The following is a 24,740-nucleotide window of genomic DNA, read 5'->3' as shown; positions in this document are numbered from 1 at the left end:
CTTTTATATTCATAGCATAGTATGTTTTAAAATCCAGTGGAGACAATTCGTTAAAACCAATTCATTCATCGGTGGTTGAATTTGACTCGAACATTTAAAATGTTTACCACAACTTACCATCAAACCAAAGCATTATACTCCCTCTGTCCCAAATTATAAGCAAAAAAAATCCATTTTCTTTGTCCCAAATTATAAGCAAAAAAGACCAATTTTTATCATATTTAATTATGTTTTTTCAAAAAATTATCTTTTTCAAAGGAAAATTAAATGCAAAGTGCATTCAATTTGCTCTCTTTTTCATTCAATTTGAAAACACTTAGAATAAGTTTGAATTAATGGAATAAGGTGGAGTGGCATGGTATGAAGCGAAATTAATGCATTTCATTTAATTCCATCACTTATTACTCTCTCTCTTGAGTTTTGAGATTATAAAAATAATAATATGATATTTGGTGGATTTAATTATTTTCTATAACTTCAAAACTTTTTTTTTTTTAGAAATTTTATAACTTCAAAACTTTTGTAATAGTACAGTGAAAACTCTATAAATTAATAATGTCAGGACCGGAGAAATTTATTAATTTAGAGAGTTATTAATTTATCGATAAAATAATAATTATTAATTTAAAGAGTTTTTAAGTAATTATACTGTACATACCAAACAAAAAGGCAAATTAGTCTATGCCTCTTAGAATTACGTTGCAGCGAACCTTGGGACTCAACGTAAATTAGTAACTACTGTGTTCATATGCATTGGAAATCAATAATGACTTTTGAAGTACAGTAAATGTAAACAAGAGGAACAAATGTGTTCAGTGTACGTATTCTTAATATATTTTTTTCAGTTTCTATGAATTATTAATTTATGATTTTCTTGGGACCGAAAATTATAAAGGGATCTCCCGAAAAATTATTATCTTATTATTTTATCGAGTTTTTCAATTTTTTACATTGGCCCAAGTTGGGACCGGATAAATTTATTATTTTAGAGAGTTTATTAATTTACCGAGTATTAAATTAAAGAGTTTCTACCGTAAATAGAGAATTGGAGAGGAAAAATAGAGAGAGAAAATGAAAATGATCTTAACTCTATCTCACTATGTGTTTTTTCACGACTTGGTACACATCCAAACTCTCGTTCACAAACATATAGTTTTAGTTCACATCTCATAACACTATCACATAAAAATGCGAAAACAAGTACACAATGTAATTTATTGAGCACATTTTCTCGGATATTTACCGATATGTTTAGATTAATTGCATATATTAAAATGAACTAGATGTTTATATTTCATTATAGTACATCATCATACATGAAAAGGTATATGATATGATGATACATCATCATCATCATAAATAAAAAACGCTATACACTGCAAGCAATAAATCAAAAAAAGAAATTGAAAAGGGCAATTAATTGCATTAATCCACTCAATCAATTAAGTAACCAACAGAAAAGCAAAACAGAGTAATTTTTTGATACAAGTCAAGACAACACATAGAAATCATATCATATTCACTTTTGCATGTCATACTAAAAGGGTCTTGTATGGTAAAAGTGAAAAAGAAAACAAAATATAGAAAAAAGTGCACTTGAGAAATAGAAAACTCTAGTCCACAAGGTTGCTTTGTGTACATCAAAGTTCAGCTTCCTTCTGATACAATCCCCATGCTGGTGCATCAGCTCTCTTCAGTCTTGCATGCATTTCAAATTGTTGCATAACTAATGCCTTTTCCCTTCCTGTCAAATTATCAAGATATGTTTTACCATCAAACACTTTTCCAAAGTTCATTATTGAAAATGTAACCTAGGTGATGCAATTCACAAATGTACGCTCAGTTTTGAAGCAAAAGGAATTAATGTATGATTGAAGAAACAAAGTAAAATAGGTTTTTCTATTTCTGATGTGTGTAACTTGCTCATTAATATACCATGTCACTTCTACCTTCCAAGACAAATCATTAACAATAGCCAATAAATAGTTATTCAAAAAATTAATAATAACATTCATGCAAATTTGTTTCAGTTAGAGAAACTTACTCTGAACCAAATGAAACTAGGCTTTCAACATAAGCCTTGGCCAAACACCAGATAACTTGATCACTGAAATTGACACCACCAGTTGGATCACTATGATTCCTACTTGGAGTGATTTGTGTTCTCTGTGCTGTGTTGTGTTTGCGATTATAGAGAATCCCTTCATTCTTATGTTCTTCATTCTCATAATGCCTATAAAGAATCAATGTTTCAGAATCATTGGAGAGAAGTAGTGGAACCAATTGAAGATCCTTGCAATTGAAGTCATAGTTTGGAACAAGATCCGTGATGCTAATTCTTAAGAACTCTGTCCATGAATCTTGAACCCCAAATATATTCATCTTCCATATGAGCAAATCTGTTTTCTTGAAACAGTGGGAAAAGCAAAGGAAGCCTCCCAAAACACAAAGAGTTGGTTTTGTCTGAGGCCCCTCATCAAAACTAGTTGGCAGCTTGAATCGTTGGTATGCCTCGGTGCCCAAATGAAGAGAAACAATAACAAACTGGTTGGTATTGTTAATAGCCAACCAGTTAAAGGTGGAATTCAAATACACAGCACCATACACATTAGGTTCACCAACATCTGAGTCCAAACCAAGAGGAACAGCAGGGAAGCTTTCGATAGTTCTCCAACCACCATGATTACCATTCAGACTCAGAACTTTTACAATACTTCTGTTTTGTTGAGAACTGTCGTAACGATATGCCACAACCTTGTAGGTGCCGGTGGAATCGTCAAAACCTAGATCGAAGTTGAACGGGTTGATAAACGAAAACTCGCGATAATCACGAATGTACCCAAACGTCTTTGACATTGCCCTAGTGGCTGGGTTCCATAAACGAACCCAGTGCTCTTTATACCTTAACTTTCCCTTGTCAACAACATCATTGCCAGAAACAAGGACTAACCCATTGCATGTACCAGCAATACGAGATCCTTTGTCCTCGTTGACATGGTAGCAAGGGTCTTCCTTGTGGATGAATGATGGCCATGCGCCTCAAGGCCATTTAGAAAAGCTCACAACAGAAGGCAAGAAATCACTGATACTAGTATATAATATGTTCAGCACCATCCCAACCATCATGTAACTTTTGTTTAGCAACGCCAACCTTATCTAGACAACCATCCATTCAAGCATGAAAATATATATTGATTGTGATACATTGATTGGACCAGTAATTGAGACATCCCGTATTGTTGAGAGAAATTCTAATATGGTCAATGACCAAATAAAAAGTGTTTGGTCACACACACATAAAGAAATATTTTTTTAATAATAAAGAGGAAATTGATAAAAAAAAATGATTGAATATTTTAAGGACCATCTTTTTCAGTGTGTGTGTCCAAATACTATTGATTTGGTCTTGTAAGTTGTAACCATGGAAGAATGCCTCTATTGTTGATTCTGGTACAATGATTGGACCAATAATACATTCCTATCACTTTATAATATAACCTGTAATTATAGCTTCTGCTTTTTAAAATTCTAACAGAATCCACACATAAATATACTAGCATCTATAGAAGTCAGTTTTAGGGAATTAGATTCTGGAGGGTAGAAAATAGAAGCATATGAGATTCTAAAGGGAAAGCTTTAAATCGCTATAGAGCTATTATAGTAACAAAACTTGCACTTGTTGCTCGTACTGGTAAAAGGCTACAAGGAATAAAATTTTACCTAATAACATTTAAAAATTTAAAAATCAAAATCAAGAAGTATTCTTATATATATTGGGATTTGGTCCTTAAACTTATACTTGCTGGGTAATGGTAAAAGGCTACAAGGAACACAAACTTAGAACTGTTACATATCATGATGTCTGGCCCTTAAATCTCGAACATGCAAGCCAATACTTATGCTTCACAGTGAAGCCCCTGGCTGAAGTAGATGACTCTGTCTCAACCAAGAGGCCAAATGCTAAACGAGAACCTATTGTGGTGAATTATATAAATTCTAAGATTGTTAATTTCTGAAAAAAATTGAATTATGTTATCACTATTATAATCTATAACAGCTCATTGACTGGAGTTATAATATAGTAATGAGTAAACATAGAGAAGTATTTTGCATATATTCAGAAATTTGATCATCACATCATAAATTACAAAGGAAGCTTACTCTAAATTGTGGAGCACAATGTCAATACAAGAACAACAATCACCAAGTTTTATCCTACTAAACGAGGTCGGCTACATGAATCAAATCATAAACCATATTTGGATTCATCTCGTTAATCTCAAAATCTTTTCTGGTGCAAATTGGAAAACTGCTCTGGCACCACGTTGGTAAGGATTCCCTGAAGAAATTAGTTATTGAAGCTACTCCGCTGCTGGGAAATTCCACTCAACCTTCAAAGCTATAAACCACTCTACAAAAGGGGCTAATTTAGAAATAAAAACAAATATGCAATCCTATAGCCATTAAAATGTTAATTGTGAATTACAGTACTATGGGGGAAAAGGGCTAATTTAGAGATAAAAACAAATTTGTAATCCTAAAGCCACCTAGATATTTTAAATTGTTAATTATGTATTACAGTTCAACATTAGACATGTAGAATCACAAGGATCATATCTCAGAAAAGCTATACGGGAATGTTTTCCGGGTAAGATGGGAGATGAGACACCATGGAAAAGCATCAAAGATGAAAGGGATTATTTTTGCAAGGACATGACATAATCGAGGGACACATACTGTCTAATTCAATTGATTGACAACAGCCATAAACTGTTGTGGAGTTCAATAGACCCAACAACCTGTGGCTTCTTTAACGTGAAAGAATCATCATCCTACTCATCTGATTCATCTTCCACATCCCTCCTCTTCCTTGAGCTCTTGCCTTCATTCGCTGAATGTGAGTAATCAGCACCATCAGACGCCAATTGTTGTCTATCTTCTTCATCTAACCAATCAGATTGCTTCAAATCTGTTCCACTACCACATGTCTTCAACCTTACATATTTTACATCACCGTACATATGAACATTGCACACACATCGTGTCACTTTATGTCAATGCAGTCCACCTACTGATCCAAATCAATCAAAACAGTGCTTACTAATAACAGGAAGATCCATCTCCAATCCAATATGTTCCAAAAGTTTGAATCCATCCATGTCAGCCATATGAACCTCGCTTAAAACAATGTCAAACATGTTCATATTCTCTCCAAGAAGTGATAGTGCAACCTCAGCTCGCTTGCATTTAGTAAACCCAACAAGAAAAACAGAATCAAATGATAAAGAACAGATTATCTGAGACAATATATTCAAGTCTGAAATTTTTACTTTGGAATAAATTCCAATAGTTTAAAAAACCAATCATCAAACAAAAATGCCATTAAAGGGTTAAACCATATCAAAAGCATAATTCAAAAGAAATATGGTTGCAGACAAGAATCTAAAGAAGAAGAAAAAACAAAATGGCCCAGAATAAAAAATAAAAAATAAAAACGCAATCAAATTCCATCACAAAAGGGTACTATTAACTAGCGTCTATAAGCACACAAACGTTGACCAAATAAGCTAAAGTTAAGTTTATTTGGCGTTAATTCATAATGGGCATTAGTGAAACTAAGAGGAAGATTGAAGACTTTCGTAGAGGCAGAAATGGAGCATCCTTTAGAGGATAATGAGGCTTGTGGCGTCATCACCGACAACAAGTACCCGGAGACCCACGGGAAACTGGTCAGCTACGTGGTTGACGGATTTTGATGGTAAACTTGGGGTTGGCATGGAAACTTTGCAGCCACTCAGTTTTCATGGTTCAGAGAGATCTAAATAGAACCTAAAGCTGATGATTCACAGTAAGTTGCAAAAGTCCTTTTTACACCTAAAGCTTCTTCTGTAACTTATCAACTTTAACGTACTCCCTTCTGCAAGCCGCAAGAAGCACTGAATCAGCAGTAGTGTCATAAAACACTCAACCCCAGTATGTCGAGCCTCCTGAAAAACAGCCAGCATGAACAAAAGCTCCGTTGCCATCCATTTCCAATGGCCTCTTGGTTGTGCTGAAATTGGCGAATTTCCATTTTGTGTCATCTTTATGTACCTCTATTTAATTCCTGCACAAAAGCCGTTGCATTTTGGATCTAAAGACTTTTGGTTAAAAAGAGTTTGATTTCGGGCTCCCCATATTCTCCTCAACAGAATACAACAGTTGGAGGATATGGGGAGAATATGGTTTGTACATATTCTCCCCAAAGCCGTTGATTAATATGTATTGTTTGAGGCATTACATAAAAAGCTATTTCCACTTTAAGATGGCAGAAAGTTCGCCAATCAAATGATTTTTCAGTTACAAGTCCAAATACAAGGGTTAAACTTGTAAATGAATTAGGACCGGTAAACCAAGATTCACTTGAAACTGTCTAATTAAAATTATGCGGCACTTGAAACTTGAAAAATGATATTGAACCATAGCAGATCTCACAACTTCTATAGAACCAGAAACACATTTGTTAGAACTTGCCAATAATCACCACCAAGACATTAACAACAACAAGAAAAGTTGGCTGAAATGAATTAAAATGAGAAATAAAGAAAAGAAAGAGATACAAAACAGGATATTACGGTACAAGCAAGGAGGAAACAAGCAACAGATTCGCTGGTCCAAATAGATAGGCAAATTTCATTTCTGAAAAAGTGAAGATGCAAAATACAAATCACATATATAATGCATAGCAAACATCTTCCTTGGCGTCACTGGTATGTAAATAAGCGGTTTCTTATTGAAGCAAACAACTCAAACTAACAAACAATTGAAAATAACATCAATTTTTTCATGATAAAGGTTAACAATGGTCCAATAATACATGCATAAAATAAATAACATAAAAGAAACCAGCCATATATATGTTGTAGTTGAATCTCGTGCTGAGGTGACATAGCATCAACATCAACAAGGTGATATCAAACTTTCAACGTAGACTTGTGGTTCCATACAATGACCCATGTATTGAATCTCGGGAATCTTCAAAGTACTAGTTTTGGAATTGTACAAACCAAAGTTGGCAACCGTCCCAAAACTCATCAACATTTGATAATCCTCATAAATATATAAAGTCTTTGTATAAGCATGCAAACTCTGATCTCCCATGTAAGAAATATTATACAATTTATTCCAAGACTCTTTATTTCCATATTCCTTCATAACCCAAACATCCAAAAACAAATCACTGCTTGCATAGATGCACAAACAATCCTTAAGCACCCCCAATGTGATCTGCGTATCCTTGTCCAAATCTGGCAGCGGAAGCTTTTGATATGTCTCTTTCTCCAAATCAAGAGAATAAATGGCAATCCAAGCATGTGTTATCCAATTAACGGTGCCACTTAAAAATACTCCGCAACCAATGCCAGAGTATGGGAAGTCATTTATCCTTCTCCAATAATTAGTACCGAAAGTATAAACACTAACTTGATTGCAGGTAATACAGATAACCTTGTAATTATCAATGAAATGATCATACCCGAAGCTATATAAGGTAAGAGGAGCTCTTTTGGGTAGAGGTTTCAAAGTAGGCAAAAGCTTGAATGTTCTAATGGAAGGGTTCCACAAAAGAGCAGAACCTAGGGCCGTGGTGAAACAAAGGATACCGTCGCAAGAGCATACCCACAAAGGTGGACCGTGTCGTGTGTTAGTAACAGGGGGGTAACTGATTTGTGTCTGATTGAGAGAAGAGTCTGAAAGAAAAGAGGTGATTGGTGAATGATACGTAACAAACTCACGTGATATTAGGTCGCCTAAGATGAGGTTGTAGCGGCGGAGCTTGGTTGACAAGCGAAGGTGCTTCTTTATGAATTTGGGATCAGAGATCAGTGAATTGAAGGAGCTGCAGAGACAGCGAAGTTGCTGGAGTAACTTTACCGGAAGCATGCACAGGATTTCAGCGATGAGATCAAACGGAAGATTAGGGAGTGGCGGCGATGTTAGGGTTCCTTTGCTGGAGCACCGTTGCATCTTAGTGCCAATTGTTAGGTTACCTTCGTCCTCCTGGTTTCCTCGCGCCATTGAACCTTCTCACTCACGCTAGCTAATCTTCTCGTTATGATGATTTAGGTTACTGCGAAGCTTTCTGCTTTTTTTTAGGTTTGCTTGATGCAGTTCTCTTATACTTAGGTTAGGGATGACAAGATTCTTGAATGGGCGGGCTTTGTTGGTTCTCGAGAAAGAATTCTCATCAACTATTTTTGTGTAAAATTTGAGATGCAATTATCAAAAAACATTATAGTAGTTCGGTCCTATGAAGCCCGGTACATGTATGGGTGCGGGCACGATATGATACTGGTGCATGGATACATAAATTTTTTAAAATTTATGTTAGATACGTTAACAAAAAATTTATACTAAAGTTATATGTATGTAAAGTACTTGAAGAAAATAAACATTGATTATTTTTCATTATTATATTATGGGTTAAATAAGTTTTTCGTCTTATAAATATAGCAAATAAGTTTTTCGTCTTATTTTGTCAAAAAAAAAAAAAGTTTTCCGTCTTATAAATATAACAAATTTTGATTTTAGTTCCTAAAAAATAGAATGAGATGTTTTCATCCTCATAATTTTTTTTGTTTTGTTTTAGTTTTGGTATGTAATGGATATAATATTAACATATTTTTGACATTTTTTAAACATAATATGAATATATAAAGATTGAACATAATAAACGAATATAGAATGAATACATCTTGATCATAAAAGAGTTATAATCTTGACATTCATATGAACATAAATTGGTCATTAAGGACCAAAACCAAAATAAAAAAATTTGTGAGGATGAAAACATTTTATTTTATTTTTTATGGACTAAAATCAAAATTCGTTATATTTATAGGGACGAAAAACTTATTTAACCCTTATGTTATAAAAGTCACAATTTTTTAAAAATAATACAAGTGATGAAAATAAAAGATAAATGTTAAGTTTTCTTATAAACCATATTATATTTTCATATGTTGGGACTTGGGATATCGAGAGAAGCATCAAAAGAACTAATGTTGTCTCAATTTTTATCTAATGTTGATTAACTGAATCACCTCTCTCTTGTTACCTTCATCCACAAGAAGTATAATTTTAAGTGGTTCATCGAGAAACAAATCTATTGACGCATATCTAAAATTGAATCATATGCATCTCTACTGACTTTTTACAACATTGTCTTGCTTTTCCACCTTTCATCATTTTCTAGGATACGTATTTGTGAAGTATCTTATAAGTATCTTTGTGTATATGTGGAGTATCATATAAGTATCTGATACAATATTTTTTTTAAATTAAAATAATTAATTCTGATACTTTGTGGGTACGCATCTGCGAGTATCCGTGAAGTAACAGTATTCGATATGGATACGTCTCCGTTTTGGAGTATCCGGGGGCCTGATAGGTTCGGCCCATTGTATCTTGTCTAATACCTTTTAATAAATTAATTGAAGGGCAAAATTATTTTGGTCTTTATATTATTTTCAAAAAAAAATCATTATATATATTATTTATTTAAAGAGCTCCAAAAAAATTATTTATTCCCTTCAAAATATTTAAAGTCTATAAATAATTCTGTCAACTTGTCAAAAAAAAAAACTGTCAAAACAGTGTATAAATAATTAAACTTAATAATTAAAAAAAAAATGTTTGCTTGAGCCAAAAAAAAAATGTTTGGTTAGTGGTGTTTGCTTAACTGTGTTTTTAGATATTAGGAAGCTAAATCCAAAGGGATTGATAATTACGAGAGGGAGTTAGAGGATGTTATAGATAAGCTCATTGATGAATGTAATAGGAAAATTGATAGAGCTCTTGGCTTGAGGATGAAGATACGAAAGCTGCAATTGCAATTTCAGTCTATAAAGTTACTTAGGTGATTCTTTCTTGAGTACAATATTTTTTTTGAAAAACTTTTGAGTACAAATTAAGTGTATGTATGGTATCACATATGATTTGTCCAAATCATTGCGATTCTGGCAAAGTCGTTGAAATACCAAATACGCACTAGGTTGTTATAGGATTTGATGGTTTCTTGCAAGTTGTAATAGTGATTGTTTTGTTTCATGCGAATGCAGACACTTGAATTGCTTGAATTATCCAAACAAATCACAGAAAAGTTGAAAGAAGCTGATAAATTTGGTACTGATACTACTTTAATTTTCAATAATGTGAAATTTTGTTTAGTTTTTGGTTGTCTTTAATTTCAAAGATGAAAGAATAATAGAATAATAAAGGTGTGGGTGATGCATGACTAGAATCCGTATGTTATCTGTTTTTATTGCCGTGAACCCAAAACTCAAGTAGCTTTTGCATTAAGATGAATGTGCATGACTTCGAACTGTTGATATGAATGGCATGTTATAGGGATTGAATAGATCGGTGGAGATGTTGGCAGTAACATCCCTTCGTAAATGATGACTTATATCTTCAATTCCAATTATTAGTTTGCAAGATCTTATTAGTATTAAAACTGCTGGTCAAATCAACTTGATTAGCCATGGTACTATGTCCGATTAGATGCTTTTATTCCTTAACCAAAATGACGACTTTCTGGTTTCTGTTTATTTTCATCGGCGTAAAATAATTTTGCAATTGCAGATATTGAAGGCCTGTCAGATATGAAGATTCGAGCTTTGGATATTGTAGAGGAACTTAGAATAAAAGAGCAGACAAACAGGTCTGTCATCTCCCTTTTGAACACAAAGATCTGCGTGTGATTGTCAATGTTGTGTCTCTTTCTTTTGCAATTCACATTGTTAGACAGTAAAGTTAGTTATCTAATTCTGATCACTGTTTTATGGGAGAATACTGTTAATAACAACTCTTTTGGCTATGTATCAATTTTCAAACAGTCTGCTTCTTTTAGATACATTTAAAAAGATAGGGCATCTTTTCCTCAATCTCTGCCAAATCCACCACCGCTAGCACCCCTTCCTGTAGACTACAATTACTCCTGATGCTCGAACACATGAGATGATAAGTGAAAAGTTGAAGAAGGCTGAGGATCTTGGTAAGTCAGTGATACTCTCATCAGTTGGATTATATTTGGCTTTGCTTAACTTTTACGCGAGTGTCCTTTCGTGTGGATGTGTGTGTGAGAGTGGGTGTGCACATAATATTTTTGAAGAGATTGCTTAAAATAGATGACCATATTAGTATATGATGACTGCATTGCACAAAATGATGCTTGTGATCAAAACAAAAAAGTACAGACACATCATCTTTCTTTGGTTGATATAAAAATATACTCTTTTCCTTGTTAACATGTCACATAAATGACATTTTTCCCAACCAATGTCCGACTGAATGTCACTAAAAGTACCATGACATAACCCAAATGTATTGGTTCATAACTTATTTAAAATAAAAATCGGAAGATGCAGGATACGCATGTAGAAGTAGCGTGCACATAACAGTATCAGATATGTGTGATACACCAATACTAGCAATTTGAAGTATTTCGACGTCATAGGTAAAACTCAGTACAAAAATATAGCACGAGCAGTTGTAAGCTCTACCTTTCAAAGTTTCAATACGTATTTCTGAACAGGAAGGTGATGTAGTGAACCTCATAGTCATACAACAACAGTGGTATTAAGGAAATGAATAGTAAGCACTGCTGAACTATTGAAGTGGAACAATGTAAAGTTCTCCTTCAAGAATCCCGGAGAGATGCAAATAAGAAACGCATGGCTTTTGACTTAGCTTGATGTCAAAACTGATTACAATAGTTCCTAAATGTTTCTTTTACAAGGGATTTCAAAGTTCTAACCATCCTTGCTGCTATCAACCCATTGCACATCAATCACAACATTCCCAAGTATATTGAAAGATCACATGCAATTCTCAGTAGTTCCTAAATTGTTATGTTGCCAAGTTAGTTCTAAGCAACGTGACTTCGAATTCCTCTCTTTCAATCATCTTTCGGGCTATTGCTTTTATCTCTTTCTGGAATCATGTATAAAAGGAAACATGTTGTAACTTGTATAATATTTATAGTGATTTCATCCTATTATTATATTTGTAATTGTGGTATGGCAAAAACTATGTTTCAGATATTCATCTGGGTTCTAATTAGTTATCAGTGACGAGATGATCCATCCCATCATAGGAAGTTTGCCACTTCACCCAGTTTTTGGCCACCTACATTGAGAGTAATATTCAGTTGTTTATTGTTTTCAATAATTTTTTGTGTGTGTATAACTCTAAATATTTCTTCCGGTTATTTCGAAGTGTTTGACCATTCATAGGCAAACAGAAGAATAAAAAGAATGAGGTTGACTTTGTATGGCCTTGGGATTGTCTTTCTGGGCATGTGTTTAGTTTATTGTTTGATTTTGAATTTTTTATATCAAATACTTTATGAACCTTTGGTTTAATTGGAGAGAGGAAGGGTCTCAGGCTATTATTTTCTCTGATTCAGGAAGAAAGAAACAAGAGCGGTAAGACTGATTGTCTTGACGACAGGAGGTAAATATCATTGCTTATAAACGTAAAAACATATTTGATCGGCAATATAATAAAGTTACGTACATTGTCAAATATTGTATGCATTTATATATACAAGTCAAAAGAATGGAGTAGGGACTGTGACAGGGAGCTGAGGAGGGACCATGTACGTTGTGAGGGCCATGAGTGAGGGCGAGACAATGATCCTAGGAGCAGGGGTCGTGATAGGCACCATGATAGAAACTCGTCTACAGTTCAAGAAAGTCGTCAGAGGTCAAGATCTCGAGAGCGTTCTAGAGATCATGACCGTCATAGGAACAAACTTCCTTGACTATTTCTTTATTATTACTTCCTCGCTTCTGTTGACAGTTAATTCAATATAGATTAGTCAATATAATAAGTTGCTTGCAACACAAGTAAGTGGAGATAGAATTGAACTTTTTTTTTTTTTTACAGTTAGTTAGGTAGTTAACTCTTTGTTGAGCAATACAGTTGTATCCAATGATGTGTAAATAGAGTTAAATTTGATCCATTGCAGCAGCTCACCAGCAAAAAAATTATCCTTGATCTGTAAATTAAGCCAAAGCACCATTACATAAGGACAACCCGCAGAGCATCTAAAATAGTTTCTGACTCCCCCACACAAATTACAACAACAAGAACTACCCAACCTCATAACATATTTTTGAAAATTTGTCATCAACCTACCATGAATCGCGAGCCACTGAAAGAATTTGATCCTCTCTTGAACTTGAAATTTCCAAATTTTAATCCATAAATCATGAGATTCCTTAAACTCAGAACTGCATAACAAGTGATAAGTTGTTGCCACAATATATTCTCCATGAACTTCACCAGGCCAAACACTCAAGTCCTCTCCTCATTGATACTTGGAGGCATAATCGAAAGAAGTCTCCTCATGATTGCTACCAACAAGGTCTGCAACTTTTGCATTACTCAACACACTAGGAATACTAACATCCATATCCTCAATGCCGTATATTAGGCTCGATCCACTTGTCAGACCAAAATCCCCTATACTCCCTCCATTACCAACACTCCAGAATTCATTATCAACGAATTGTGCTTTGAAACATTAGTAGTCTTGTTTTGGTTGTCATGGACAATATCATTTTTTTTCAATTAACATCCGCATGTTGGTTGGGTGTTAGACGTATCTTATTGACCACTTGAACACTTCTAGTACTTTTGATTAGGAAGTACATGTGCAACGTCAAATTCCATGTTAAACAAGAAGCAAATTTAGTGAGTTATCATAGATGTCAAAGAATTTATTGAGTTATCATAGATTCACTCTATTTAGTTACGTTTTTCACAATCGTAAAATAACCCATAGAAATTTATAAAATCTAACTTCATTTCACATTTCATCTTATACCACAAATCCAAACTTATTTCACAGGTTGCTCTCTCGTGATCATGATTTTGAGTAATAGTTTTGTTTAATAAAAAACAGTTACTCATTGGTTACATGGTTTAATCAAACAGATTTGCAACATATGTGATGCATCAAAAGGCCCCATAAATCCAAAGTTTGCAAGCAATTTAGTGAATAGAAATTGAAAAGGCTAATTAATTGTATTCATTCAATCAATCAACAAACTCAAAATAACAACTAGAAGTGCAAAAGAGAGTAATTGTTTGATACAATTCAATACTCCCTCCGTCTCACAATAATTGTCACTTTACCATTTTTTCTTTTTCTCAAAATAATTGTCACTTTAGAATACCAATGCATCATTTATTATTTTTTTTCCATTAATATACCCTTATTTATTGAATTTCATACAACTTAACTACTCCACTAACTACAATTAATAAGGGTGTTTTAGTAAATGACACTAATTTTACTATCAAAATCAACCCAACTAATCATTTCCTTAATAACCGTGCACAAACCTTAAACGACTATAATTTAGAGACGGAGGGAGTACAAGACATAGAAATCCTATCATCTATCATATGATCTTCAGATTTGTCTAGCAGCAGCATCAGCAACAAAAGGCAAGTAAGGAGTCCTACCCAAAAGACAACACAAAGCACTATAAACAAAACACAGAATACTAAAAACAAACACAACATTATGCGACCAAACCAAAATCTTAAAACCTAATCCATATCTCCCAGGAGAGAAAATCCTCTGAAACAGCATCGGAAGAACCAGAAGCACATCTAATGTCAGAGCCTGCATAGCATTGAATCTAACATACTGCGGAAAAATGGGGTTCCTTACGATTCCCAAGTAAAGCGCGAAGAACGCGATGAACGAAGCGTAAGGGAGGGATCTGTAGAAAGAGAGGAAAGGGATGATTGGGTCGAAGAGGAGTGCGACTTTAGGGTATTGAGTGAGAATGTTGTGACCGTATTGAAGGGAATTGAAGAATGGAAGTGTGTATGCGGCTATTGAGATTAACCGTTCTGGTGCTGCGGGTGTGGATGTGCTGGCTTTAACGACGCCGTTTCTGAGTTTGAGTTTGAGTGATGGTGGGGTTAAGGGTGAGAATGAAAGGGAATTGGGTTTTGGTTTTAGGGTTAGGGTTGAGGATTTGGGGGTGTGGTGAAAAATGCAGGGACGGTGGAGAAGAGAAAGGGAAGCCATTTTTGGTTTCAGAATCGGTTCTTGGTAACTGCTGCAAAATGAAATTAGGCAACTGTTTTTATCTGCTGCTGCCTGTAGTTACTTTCATTGGGCCGGTAAAAAACTATACTGTAGTATTATTTTTCAAGTATATACTCCATCCGTCCCTTAATGTAACCCCCCTTTACATTTTTCACATTTTTTAAGAAAAGTTGTCAGTGTAATTAATGTGTCTGTTTTGTGTATTAATATTATCAAATTGTCCTTTGTTTTTATGTGTATTAAATTTGACTATTCATATTTCAAGACAAATTAGTAGTATTAATTAGGGGTATGTTTAGGAAAAAAGTAATAAATACATCTAGTAATTTGAAAAGGGGGTTACATTTAGGGACAAAAATAAAATCAAATGGGTGGTTACATTAAGGGACGGAGGGAGTATTATTTATTTTCTGGTAAAAAAAATTTCTTTTTTGGGATTATAAGATATAATATGATTGTTTGAATATTTTTTGAGCATTTGTTTAATGAATGTTTGGAAATAAGACAAGATGTAATTATCTTCACAGATAGTGTATATGTATGTACATTTTTTATCGTGTTTTATATTTGTTCTTATCATCGAACATAAGAGTCTATTAGAGGTGGTGCGAAACGATTGTTGTGTTGGTGGTGGTTAGAGCAGATTTTTCATGAATGTAAGAGGGTTCCTTCAAAAAAAAAATGTAAAAGGGTGTACCTGCAAATATACTTCAACGTTAAAGTCAGTGAAGCTTCAACGAGCTTTGAGGAGATTTTTTGAAATGAAAGTGTGTACCTTGTTTTCCATGTGACACGTGTATTCATAGAACTTGTGTGTAGATGTGTTGGATTTACCCTTGAGCCACGATGGACGGGCGATCATTGGATAATATGAAGGGCTCCAAAATGCTCTGAGTATATGATTATGTGTGACCCGACCCTTCGTTGGTGCATGTAGACCACAACCTCTGGACACCTTATTGGGACTTCGTTGGCTAAGGTTTTGTTGTAAGTTAATGTGAACGATACTTTATCTTAGAATCGAGCTTCACGAGGTGGTCACACAATCAAAGATACATATAATGCAATAAGATACGAGAATGTTATCAACGATTGTTGTCTCGTCTAAATTATTTTATCTAAAATTGACTGGTTCCCTTAAATGTGTCTTTATTTGTGTGGATGTTTTTGAGTAAAAGGTTATCCACAAAGGATATTTTGATTCGTATAGAAGTATCACAAGTTGATCCTCACCTATATGTAGGTCAGTGTAGGTTTGCGAAACTATACAACAATTATTGGTTCAGTGTCGCAAGCCACTGCTAACTAACATGACACTTTCTACTTCTCAATCGAAAGGAAATGAGAGCGTCAATATTAGATGACGACGACTTACAATTGTCGGAGATGGTCTCACACCTCCAGTGCTTCTTTGATAAATAACCTCCATAAAATAAATTCAGAAGAAATGAGCCTCGTAAGATACATTTTCAAAGCATTTAAAGCAATCTGGAATGGTCATTATAGACCCCTTTTTTTAGAAATGGCAGAGTCGAAGTTGAAAAATGGAGAGAAATGGTCAAATTGTCAATTTCAAAGGAACTGGCGGTACGATGCATAACAGAAAGGTTGACACTTCCAAGGCAACCATAAAACTAGAAACCTTCAAAAGACTCTCCTTTCAACACTCTAACCAAGGCCAAACAAGAAGAAGGGCCATGACAAACAACTCCTCTAACAATCCCAGCGACTAATCCACCACAAGCTAGCTAGACCAAAGGCACCCATGTTGGAAACCATGTTCCAACTTCACATAACCACAAGGCCGACGACCCAACTCGCAATACCAGATTTGATGGCTTGAGAAATGAAACGACATATGAACGGACGCAAACAACAAGGGCTTCCCATTCACCTTTATACACAACTATCACTTGAGTCCATCAACTAATAGTTTGGGGGGTAATTGTTCTGGTGTGGGCGCCCAACCACTAATAAGTTCTAAAGGGCTCATCGCAAAAGGAGTACATGGGGCCGCAACATAGGAGTGAACGAACTTGAATGAGAACAACTAAAGAGGCTCGTGGCATATGAGCACACATACCGAAGGTGGACAACCACTAGGGTCTGTGGAACAAGAGTAATTTGACTAAATCTGGACAACCAACATGGATCTGTGGCACAAATCTGCCATGGACCAAGGTACAAGGGCCAAAATCTTAAATCGCCACCGTAAATATTGGCTCATACGCATGAGTCAAGTATGTTCACTTTACACGTATACACATATCGTTCTATGTCACTCACTGATTTCAACGTCGAAGCACATACATGTACACCACCCCTCCCCCCATCGCATAGGGAAGAAGACCACATGCGACAAAGAGAGAGGCAACAACTAAAAAAAGTGTCTTTACTCAAAGGTCATTCAACATCATCAACTAATGAATCTCAAATCCAATAGGATCAACTCTCTTATATGTAGATGTTATCAACTACTTACATTGTTGAATATATATAACTATAAAATTTAGATTTCAATTATAATATTTTTTTTATACGAGAAATTTAAAGTGAGGGGTGGTTAGTTCAATGCAAGAAAATCTTTAATTTTCAAATTTCAATTTCAAAGAAATTTCATTTACATTTTCTCAAGTGGAGTAGGGCATGAACTCGAAACTTAAACCTAATCCATACAATTGATTATAATAATTTCTTTCATTGATACTTCTTCATATTTAAAATATAAATATAGGCCACTCCCTTTGAATCTACAATTCCCAACTCAACTGAAAATATTAAAAAGGGACCGAACATTTTTTTTTCTTTCGTATTTATTGAGAAATAAAGTTTGAACTCTAAATTGTTTTTTATATTTTTATATATTTTTGTGTGAGTTTTCAAAGTAATTATTTCTTATCCTCTCCATTGGCATTTTAACGCTCTCTCTTCCCCTTCTATCTCTTAGAGCCGTCACCAAAACCCTAGTTTCTTCACCTTCATCCACTAAAGAGGGGTGATTTAGGGTCAATTTTTGACAAATCACCCCTCTAACTCGTTTTTTCTACTTCTCTTTTATTGAAATAAGTGATTTTCACATCTATTTCGTTTTTCTTTCGTGATTTTGTGGTCTTTGTGCGACGTTGTTTTGTTCGTCGTCTTTGTACGACGTTGTTTGTTTTCTTGTTTCGTTCAGGTATTTGTTCGGTTCAAATTGTTAGATCAGCTTCGATCCAGTGCAGATCAAATCAATGACTTTGGAGTCATCAATGTTGCAGATCCGAAGACATGAGTATTCTGGTGGATTAAATATAGTCATATGTGTAGGCTTTAGAACTTGGCCGATTTATGCTATTAACATGGATGTTGTGAGTTTGTTCACAGATTCATCCTTTTTGTTTTTAGCGAATTTTCATTGTATCGATGTACTCCATCAATTTTGAATGAATGAATATCATTTATTTTTATAAAAAAAAAAAAAAAAAGTAATTATTTCTTATGCGAGAGTAAAAAAAAAAAAAAAGTAGATGCATTGGATATCGTAAGTGTGCGCTAGTGTAGTTGAGCTACCCCACTGAACACAAAACAGTAAGTACCTTAGATTTCATCGATCCGACATCAATCAAAACTTGCTTGTTTCAGTTTGAGTTTGATTCATGGCTTCCTCCCTGTCCTCCACTTCACCTTCTGCTGCTCCTACTGTTACTGTTGCAGCTTCAGCTTCAGCTTCCACCAAATCTGTACGCTTTTCTCATTCCTCCATCACTTTCCCTCGTCTCTCTCCTAATTCCAACAACTCTCTCCGCTTTTTCACCAAGGTATCACATTTTATCTTCCTAAATTAATATCTATACTTCGTTTTTAGTTCGAATTGTCACTAATTTATGTATGTCTCTGTGTAGGGATGCCCACCTAATCATATGCTATTATGCCCCAGGGTTAAGGCCCAGTTAAATGAGGTAAACATTCTCCCTTTTACACTCCATATCTATCAACACACAGACACAAACACCGAACATGATATTGACACGTAGATGCAACCATATGTGTTGCAGTGTCGGTATTGTTTCTGTGTCAGACATCACCTGAGAGGCGTCCTGTTTGAATTGACTTATTTGAGTTAATTTACTGACATAAACACTTTGAGAGACTATTTTGGAGAACTTATGAAAACAACTTAAACTTATGACATGTTCGTAAGCTGTTTTCAGGTTATTTTCATATGTTTTGTAAGATAGCTTATGAAAACAGCTTATAGATCATACGAAAACAATTCAATTTAATTTTATCTTTTGTTATAGAAGTAACTTATACGTAAACCCTATTCATGATAAGCGCTTACGCTATAAGCTGCAAATTGAGTTGTTTATTCAAATCTGAAGTGTCGGTGCTGCTGTAACATAGCTTTATGTGAATTTTCCTCATTTAATCTAAGAGGGCATTTTAGAGGATAAAAAAACACAATTACAGTCATTGATTGGAAAATTAACAGTTGAGTTTGTGATAAAATACATACATTTATGCTGCAAATATAAGTTTGCCAAAATCTGTTCTCTTGATAGATATGTGTGCACGGCGTCCACATAGACATACATTTCTATGCTGATTTTGGTCTCTCTTTTTTGGCTTCAACAAGGTTGCCCTTGATGGTTCTTCCAATGATGTGCCTCCTAAAGCCAAATCAGATGTTGAACCACCGACCGCACCTTCAGTTGAACCATCTTCTTCAGGCTTGGCAGATCAAGAATCAATCTCTGAACTTTTTGATCAAATTGCAAGTCTTGTCAAGTAAGTACCCAGCTGCTTCAATCTTGAACTTGATAAATGCTACTCCTCTGTTCAAAATTAATAGTTGTTTTACCAAAAGTAAAAAAAAATAAAAATCAAATTAAGTGTCGCTTTGTCATTCCAATGCATCATTAATTATACCTTCTTATTTTCCCCTCATTAATTATATATCAGACATGTAGTTTATATTGCAACTTTTCATTAACCAAAAATTATCAAGCACGCATTTATTAATAATTGGTTGTGCTGAACTTTCAAAACAAGAAAATTGGTGGTAATTAAAATAAGAAAAATAGTAGTAAATAGGGTTAATTTGCTAAAACTATTATGTCCATTGGCCAATTTATCGCATTTCTTAATATTTGTGTAGATATCTTAAAGAACTGTTAATTTGGAATGGAGGAAGTACTTATTGTTGGTATTAAGTAGTAACAAATATATGAAATTTTTCAACATTGTTGAGCAATGAAAACCTTGTGTATTTTTCTACTGCAGGCTTGTTGATTCAAGAGACATTGTAGAATTGAAGCTGAAGCAGCTAAACTGTGAAGTACTAATCAGGAAGAAAGAGGCTATGCCTCAACCAGAATATGCTCCTCAACCTGCATTGTTGTATTCACAACCTTCGCAAACGGCGCCACCTGTTGCGCCATCACATACTCTGGCTCTTCCTGCTCCTTCAACGCCAACTTCTCCCCCTCCTGTCAAGCTACCTAAATCATCACGTCCGCCTCTTAAAAGCCCCATGGCAGGGACATTCTACCGAAGTCCTGCACCGGGTGAACCTCCGTTTGTGAAGGTAGATCTTCCGTTTAATTATATATTATTCTTTGTATAATGCTTTTTGGCAGCTTTATATGAAGGATTCTTTCTTAGGTGGGAGACGAAGTAAAGAAGGGGCAAGTCGTGTGCATCATTGAAGCAATGAAATTGATGAATGAAATTGAAGTAAGTTTAAAGTTTTTATGTTATTTTTATGGTAACTGCTGTCAAAAATTTTGGATTCTACATACTATGACTCTATAAGGGTTAAGATCATCTCCATTTCTCAAATGAAATGAAGAGCTTCATTACTATAGTTTTATGTGTATAAAGCCACATAAATGCGTAATATATGTCACATGTTTTAGAAATGTGTGTGATTATACACACAAAACTATAGAATGGAGCTCTTAATTTCTTTTGAGAAATGGAGAGGATTCCTACTCCTCTGTAGGATGCACTTGTTCACTGCCTCTCTTTCTTTCTCTTTGCTGAGTTAGGATTCTCTTCATTTAATGGAAAGTGCCATTTGGAGAGAGATAAACTCATTGAGTATAATAATATTATTTTATTTGGAGAGAGATAAAAATAATATTATTATATTCAATGAGTCTATCTTCCTCTAAATGGCACTTTCCATTAAACGGATAGGATCCCAACTCCTCTTTGCTTTATTTAAATGTTGAATTTGGTGCTCTATATAATGTACGACATGATGGTATTTTCATTCACATGATTTAGATTTTTCACTCTTCTATGCTCATGTTTGTATTTTTCTTTCCCACGGTAAAGATTTATATTACTTTAATATATGTTATTGTCAAGAAAATTTAATTAGTTTATGACACCAAAGTATATAGGTGCTTGTTTTTGCAAAGGAAAATCTTAATTACTGGATAGCAGCAGTTTTATCAATATAAACATGGCGTTGCGGCCTATGGACGAAACACGACAGATATAATAGGTGTTAGGGCCAATAATGACTGACACAAAATCCACCATGCTAAAACGCCACGGCAGAAATTTGACAAAATGGAAATGAAAAACAAAAGATGTTCAAAAGTGGAGTAGAATGGTCATTGTATTTTGATTGTGGATTTCTGTTTTCCATTTCCCAATTCAAGCCTGTTTTCAAATCTTATTGTGTTAGTTTATTAGGAGGGTCTTTTAGCATGAGCTGCATAATGACTACTAGGAGCATGTTAGGTAGACAATTAGGGACCGTCAACTCAGCAAGTGATGTTTGGATTGAAGAATATCATTGGAATGAAAGAAGAGGCATCAAGGAGGTTAAGGTATTCTCTGTAGTTAAAAAAACAACCGAAACTAAAGTGAGGCAGAGACAACATTAATACAAGAGAAATGCTAGCAACATACTCCTTGACCCTCTTCATTGTTGCGAAAGTTTTGTATTGGTCTCATGAATAAAGAGAGTTCTGAAAAGGTGTTGCTAGCATTCCTCATAACACAAAAATGTTTTACTATCCCTTTGTTTGAATAACCAAGGAAAACTTGAAAGAACCATTTGAAGAGCACTAGAGTGAAGCCATTAAACAAGCCTTTCCCAAAACAAGTCTAGGGGTGAAGATTTTTCCCAATAAATCTAAAATTCCACCTCAACCGAAGATGCCGCAGAACAACATATGAAACACACTGCCAGAACATCTTGCTCTCCTTGGAACTTGTTCAACAAGAATTACTGCAAGCTCTGTGGGAAAACCATTTTTTCACCAACAATTCTACAAAATTCAAACGTGAGGGCTAGTTAAAAATAACTATTTAGCTGTTCCTTAACTAGAGCAGCACACATCACATGACTTTCAGGTCTATGAATCTGTGGGACATCAGTGCATTATGAGCGTAACAAAACTGACTCAAACATAAATTCGGATTTTTAGTTTTTACCACACCCTGGTTTTCCTGGTATGCCTTTGCTCTATTTTGTTTTTCTGAATATTTTGTTTTTCGGAGACCCCGTCTCCTCAGTAGTTGGTATAAGCCTATAAGGCTTAGCTGTTATTTGTTGGTAGTCCTACCTGGTGATATATTCTGAATATCTTGGCCTGAACATCCAAATAAATCACTAGCTTAATGATGATTCGATATATTGGAAAAACCAAGTCCCACCTATATTAAAGATAAGGTCTTACTAGAGTTTATAAAGAGTGGCACCCTTCACCTTGAAATCCGGTTTTAAAGGATGAGTTAGACCCTGTATAAAAACCTAATATGGCATCAGAGCCTACCGATTCGGGCCACCCATTGTTTATATACACTTACCAAGTCCAATAGTGCTGGGCATGAGAGGGTGTATTGGAAAAGCCAAGTCCCACATAGATTAAGGATAAGACCTGACTAGAGTTTATAAAGAGTGACACTCACCTTGAACACTTGTTTTGTAAGGATGAGCTAGGCCCAATATAAAAACCTAATATACAAACATAGCTTGGAAACTTAGGTACATTTTAGTTTAGCATCATCATTGCTCTCTCTCTCTCTCTCTCTGTGAATGTGAAGTTTAGCACTAAATTTATTATGTTGTTTTATATATTTTGACAATACCCCTCGACAATAAAACCACAGTTATAGTGATGCCTTTAACCATGAAACAATAACTTACTGAGAAAATGTGATGTCCAAGTAATCAAAAATTGAGAAAAGCTGAATGAGACACATAAAGGAGGAAAGAGAAAGCATATAGGTGGATTTATTCCTCAGGATGATTGTTCTTTTTGTTTTCTTTTTTTGGTAGGCTTTGTTCCTATTCTCTTTAACGGTTCCTTTATGCAGAAGTCCATATTTCATAATATGTGAACAGGTTTTGTTAGTATTTAAATAAGGATTCAGAATAGTTTAATGTTTGAAGTAGTTTCACAAGTTTGTTAACACATGTGTAGGTTTTTTTGTTAAGGTGTTCTTCACATATGTATAAAGAATTTGTAACAATGAAGTTCATTCAAGCAGAATAGATAAAGCAAAGAATCCTTCTAATAGTTGTATTCTTATGTCATTCATAAGGAGGAAATAGCTTGTGTCAACTAATTATCAAATCTTGTACTTAAAAATAGTACTGATTCTACTACTAAAATCAATTGAGCAAATTGCATTTATTATTTTAGTTTAGGATAGGTACACTTCACTTCACTGTTTTTGTGGGTTATGGTTAGACATCTCCATACAATAAACATTGCAGCAAAAAAATGCATAAATATGCTTAAATTTGATTTCTAACTTGGTTTGTAACTCCAAAATGCAAATAAAAAAGTCAATAAAGTTGTAGTAAGTTTTGTTGTTTGATGTTCATGTTGCATCTAAAGACTATATTTGTGTACTATGCAGGCTGATAAGTCAGGGACTATAGTTGAAATAATCGCGGAAGATGCTAAGCCTGTAAGCGTTGATACTGTAAGTATATTTCGGACCCTATTGACTAGTACTCACAAGTAAAACTAATATCCTTGTCATTAGAGGTTTGATTTATTTTTTTCCCTTGCAGCCCCTATTTGTGATTGAATAGAGCTGACGGAGTATTCAAGTAGACTGGATGATAATCTGCAGGTTGTGGTAGTTGAGTAGTGTGAGGCGTATAGGAAGATTTTGTTTTGAATTGGAGTGGTACACAGTTGAGAAGAATTAGTAGCTTAAAATGAATTTGTTCCCACCCTACGCATATTTTTAACTTCTACATGATTGGACTATGTTTCGGTGAACTTTTCTTTTTGGTTTCAGCTTTCAGTTAAGTTTATGTATCTGATACTTATTCTAAGTTTTCTGTTTTTCCATTTTTTTAGTTTCTTTTTAAGCTTAGGGGAGCATTGGATTCTAATTTTTATCATGTTTCTTTTCCCATCCTTTCTTTTACAAAAATGGATTCACTGGATTTACGCAATTAGTTGGTTTGTGACGGTGAGACTAGGATTAGACAGTTCACAAAATATGTCAATTTTATTAATCCAGACAGTTAGATCTTGATCCAAAATGGTTAACGATGTGTGGATTGTGTGAAATCGGGAAATCTCGACCGCATGAAATCATAGTTTTTTTTCAAGGTTTTCTTGTAGCTTACTCAGGTGGTAAATTGAAGAATATTAGCTTCAAT

At 34.6% G+C, this 24,740-nt stretch overlaps 4 protein-coding genes across 4 annotated transcripts; 1 reads left to right on the top strand and 3 right to left on the bottom strand.

Annotated features, from left to right (window-relative positions):
- Positions 1–1,532: 1,532 nt before the first annotated feature.
- Positions 1,533–6,678, bottom strand: LOC146908916 (uncharacterized). The gene is made up of 2 exons (XM_085726039.1): positions 2,045–6,678; positions 1,533–1,744 (listed from the first exon to the last, which is right to left on the bottom strand). Exons 1-2 carry the CDS (start codon positions 2,854–2,856, stop codon positions 1,711–1,713), a joined length of 846 nt encoding a protein of 281 aa, XP_085582165.1. The 5' UTR covers positions 2,857–6,678; the 3' UTR covers positions 1,533–1,710.
- On the bottom strand, positions 4,428–8,220 carry LOC146908915 (F-box/kelch-repeat protein At3g23880-like). The gene has a single exon (XM_085726038.1). The coding sequence runs from the start codon at positions 8,053–8,055 to the stop codon at positions 6,940–6,942; it is 1,116 nt and encodes a 371-aa protein (XP_085582164.1). The 5' UTR covers positions 8,056–8,220; the 3' UTR covers positions 4,428–6,939.
- A 5,831-nt stretch (positions 8,221–14,051) lies between these two features.
- On the bottom strand, positions 14,052–15,141 carry TIC20-II (chloroplast import component Tic20-II). The gene has a single exon (XM_085726037.1). It carries the CDS (start codon positions 15,089–15,091, stop codon positions 14,462–14,464), a length of 630 nt encoding a protein of 209 aa, XP_085582163.1. The 5' UTR covers positions 15,092–15,141; the 3' UTR covers positions 14,052–14,461.
- A 3,540-nt stretch (positions 15,142–18,681) lies between these two features.
- CAC1 (chloroplastic acetylcoenzyme A carboxylase 1) lies at positions 18,682–24,423 on the top strand. Its single transcript, XM_085726036.1, has 7 exons — positions 18,682–18,909; positions 18,994–19,050; positions 19,728–19,879; positions 20,375–20,678; positions 20,756–20,827; positions 23,981–24,046; positions 24,138–24,423. Exons 1-7 carry the CDS (start codon positions 18,748–18,750, stop codon positions 24,156–24,158), a joined length of 834 nt encoding a protein of 277 aa, XP_085582162.1. The 5' UTR covers positions 18,682–18,747; the 3' UTR covers positions 24,159–24,423.
- The last annotated feature ends 317 nt before the right edge of the window (positions 24,424–24,740 follow it).

Source organism: Medicago sativa, chromosome 7, assembly GCF_051527215.1.
Source record: "Medicago sativa cultivar Bolivia chromosome 7, Bolivia_mono, whole genome shotgun sequence".
Classification (NCBI taxonomy): domain Eukaryota; kingdom Viridiplantae; phylum Streptophyta; class Magnoliopsida; order Fabales; family Fabaceae; genus Medicago; species Medicago sativa.
The sequence above is the reverse complement of the archived record's forward strand: the minus strand, read 5'-3'. Positions and strand labels throughout refer to the sequence as shown.